The sequence below is a fragment of the Bremia lactucae genome, linkage group LG9 (assembly GCF_004359215.1).
Source record: "Bremia lactucae strain SF5 linkage group LG9, whole genome shotgun sequence".
Lineage (NCBI taxonomy): Eukaryota > Oomycota > Peronosporomycetes > Peronosporales > Peronosporaceae > Bremia > Bremia lactucae.
Window position 1 is genome coordinate 1,363,399 of NC_090618.1, and position 3,735 is coordinate 1,367,133.

At 43.7% G+C, this 3,735-nt stretch overlaps 2 protein-coding genes across 2 annotated transcripts; both read right to left on the minus strand.

Annotated features, from left to right (window-relative positions):
• Window positions 1-281: 281 nt before the first annotated feature.
• Window positions 282-708, minus strand: CCR75_000829 (uncharacterized protein; the record flags this gene model as incomplete). The annotated part of the gene is made up of 2 exons (XM_067958935.1): window positions 282-614; window positions 658-708. 2 exons carry the CDS (start codon window positions 706-708, stop codon window positions 282-284), a joined length of 384 nt encoding a protein of 127 aa, XP_067819465.1.
• Window positions 709-1,963: 1,255 nt separating this feature from the next.
• On the minus strand, window positions 1,964-3,514 carry CCR75_000828 (uncharacterized protein; the record flags this gene model as incomplete). The annotated part of the gene is made up of 3 exons (XM_067958934.1): window positions 1,964-2,916; window positions 2,979-3,222; window positions 3,287-3,514. The coding sequence occupies 3 exons, from the start codon at window positions 3,512-3,514 to the stop codon at window positions 1,964-1,966; spliced, it is 1,425 nt and encodes a 474-aa protein (XP_067819466.1).
• Window positions 3,515-3,735: the final 221 nt, after the last annotated feature.

A 3,735-nucleotide genomic window follows, 5' to 3' on the forward strand; every position in this document is an offset into this window, starting at 1 on the left:
TTTATTCGATTTCAATGGCCACATATACAGTCCATAAAGTAGTCCAGCGTTACTGTTTACAGGCACATACGATCAGCGATACTTAAACTTCTTGGTACTTCATTCTAAATCGAGACCAAAATTGATTTGCTACACCTAAACCTAGTGTTGTACCGTTTATGGTTTTCCTCGTACAGTACTTAAAATAAAGGCTTTAGTGAAGTGCTGCGAGACAATTCGGGTAGGACATGAACACAAAAAGCGAACCTACAAGCAGAATGTTATCTTAAGACAGGCAGCTGCTACGAATCTTCTAAGGAATATGATCCGCTATGATGGCACAATTCTTTTTTCGTGGCGTAGAGGATTGCCGTTATTGTAACCCCTGGATCGTCTGCCGTGCATATGATTCGCTGACGATTGCGCACGGGGTACGGCAAGCAAAGAAAGGCATGTGCTTCTCTAGCGGTATTGGGTAAAGAAGGCCTATTACAGAGACTCTCGATTACGGCCATTCTCATGCAAATAGCATCTGCGTTTTCATTGTTGCCTCCGTGGTACCATAATCGAAACGGCAAATTCTCGATATTATCTTCCAAAGACTCCAATTCCTTAACGTACTTCGTGCCACGAACCTAAACAAATGCGCAAATTGTTTCACCGAAAAGACAAGTGCACCTCACGCGTTAGCGACGAATGTGTCGAGAATAACAAGCCCCAAAGTACCATCTTTTGCCGGCGCTGCACTAAGAAGAAATAAACTATTGAGCTCATGCGGCCACGCGACACGATTGTCACGCGAATAAGCGAAAGTATGGTAAGCCTTACAAAACACCGACAACGACGTCGTCAGAGCATTGAGTGAGCTTGTAGCTTGAGGTGGCGTTAATGGCGATCGCTTATTCACGGAGTAATGTACATAAGATTCTAGCTGTCAAATGAACATTGCTTGTGGCCTCTCAAGAAGCGTTCTTAACATTGTCTAATCGGCACGCGTCGCGTCCAGCTTGAGTGCCAATACCTTGGATGTCATTCCGGGCATGCAATAGTCTCAAGTTTTATTAGTGTAATTGTCTCGATTGTTAATAATTTATATCATCGTGCCGTTTCAATTTATCTTGGCCGTTTAATACACTTTACAACCTATTTTTCTGGCAGCTATCTCATGCTTGCAAAACGTGGATGCTGGAGTTGCGATCATGACACGACACAGAGTAGTAAGCTCGGCTCGAGGCACGTACAACAGCACAATTTTTTTACATGCAGACTCGAATGAAGAAGCTGTACGACCGCGCAGATTTCCTAGCACTGGTCGAAGCGAAAAGTGTCGTGAAATGCTCCGCCTGGAGCAGATTCGTGCACTTGGTGCCTTTTAGTAAGGAACTTAATGAGTGTCGTGCCCTTACCCTAAGATAATAGTATGAAAATTGCAAAAGCGTCCAAATACTAAAGTAAAAATGCATAAATTTGGTATGTCGTAAAAGCAGGCACTTCGTTTCCACCAATAGTTGGACCGCTTCACCAATAAATAATTATGGCTTAAGCATCACTGTATCCGGAAACCCGACAATCAATAAATTAATTGAAGACAACGTAGACAAAGTCGAGTGCCGCTGTTTTTCGCTCTTGACTCCAAGCAACGCATCATTAATAAACAACGTGCCTTAATTTTGTTGTACGCGAAGAACTCTGCTTCCTCCATACAGCAGAACCATAAAGCTACTGTTTCTTATTAATACGTAGACGTGTTAAGTAAGGCCTTCACAACACTATAGCATTCGTGGTTGAGCTAGTATATTAAGATCCATGCATGTTATTAATTCGCATTTACCACAAATTGCAAGCTTTCAAGTTGAATAATATTTTATTTCACGAACAATCCGCTTGCCTCTTCGAAGTAAGCAGTGAATAGCAATAGTATTAAATTGCATTGTAGCGATGCTACGAACCAATGCCTTCTATAGTCAAGCGAAAAAAACGTTCTCTACGCATTGTTTTTCGTAAAAATCTGAATCTTCTTCACAGTAAACGAAGCGCTCGAATCTCCTTTTTTCTGCTCTTCCAAAACTAAACGAAAGCTTTCAAAAAACGGAAATCCAGTATTCGCGTTATGGCCACCAGCTTGGGCACATGCTGCCGTGGCCTCGACTCCCCAAAAGAGTTCGGCATTATTATAGATTTTCGACGTGACGGCGCCACTACCAGGAGTCACATCGAACGTATCAACCCCATTAAGCTTTTCCCCCGTTGTAATCGTTGGATTTTGAATTAATTGAAGGTATTTTCCCGTGCTATCCGACCCCCAGACTGCTGCAATTGAGTTTGACGGATCATTTGAGAACTGCGCCGTACAGCCCGATGTCATGGAAGGCGTATCGCGGTACCACAAGCTTTTCGTGTGACTCGAAGGACAAAAGCAGGGACTCCCATTTTCTTGAGCTGGACCCATATGCAGTGTCAATTGGCCATAACTCGAGACGTCGGAAAATTCACGAAAGCCACTATAGTCAAACGAAGGGATCGAACGGGCATCTTGTGTAAACATTTCAAACAAGTCCAATTCGCCCCAATAGGGCCAACCATTGTTCTTGCCAAATTGATCCTGAAGTTTCGTATTGAGCATCCAAATGTTCGTATCGCTCGTACTCGAGCGGTCCCATTCGATATACACGACTTTTTCGCCACGCCATCCTTCTTTTGTTCGAATGGGTTCAGCACTATTGTCAGGTGTGAGTATAATGCCGCGAGGTGTGACCATTGACGTCGATACGGACGCCCCACTTGCGTACTCCCACTTGGACGGATCTGTCCAGTCGAAATCCACAAGACTGTACGAAAGAGCTTTCCCTGAGGCGCTTTGAGTCGGATCTTGAGCCGGTGGTACGGTTGAAAAGGGTGTCGAGATTGGTGAAGTATCGTTACCTTCTGGTTTCCAAGCTACGTATGATACAAAAGTTAAGAGTCGACATACATGCAACGAAATGGGGCACAAAACGTACTTGATATGTCGTCTTGATTCAAAGATGCATCACTGGCATCCGATAGAGATCCAGACGTGTTGTACGAATTTAAAGAAAGAGAACTTGGGCTTTTATATTGGTCAATAGTCGACGTACTGTCGTCCTTTAACCTTTTCAGATTGACCTGACCAGGATTGATTGGATCCGGGTCAATTTGAATTGGGCTGCTCGATTGAGTCAAGTCATTTGCATCGTCACTCGATAAAAGAGGTGCTTTGCTTTCCTATCAAAACGCAATCGATCGTTCATCACCTAGTGTATTCTATACATTACACACGATGTCTTACCTGAGCGGATTCCGTGTGAACCGAGGAGCTTCCATTGACGGAAATACTAATGAGGACGCTTACAACGATCACACCAAGGAGAGCAAGACCAATGAGAATAATCGTAAGCCGACGCTTCTTTTGCTTTTCAACCAAATCATTTTTTTCGTCCGTGTGCATTGTAAGCGCACTTAAATCACTGTCTCGCGTCGAGCGCATTGTTGTGTAGTCGTTCGGTCCATTTTCCATGACTACGTATTGAAAAAGGGAAGCGACTAAATTAAAATTGACAAGCGCGAGTTGGGAGTCGAGGACTTCGAAAAAACGAATTTATTTAGGAGGTAGTGGGCTCGAGTCTTGATTAAAAATGCAAATCGATTGCCCCGGTTAAAGTGCACATGGACTCTTTTGCCCCTTGCTTCTTCACGCGGCGACTCGCCTATACTACAATTAAGATGTTAAGGTTCAGA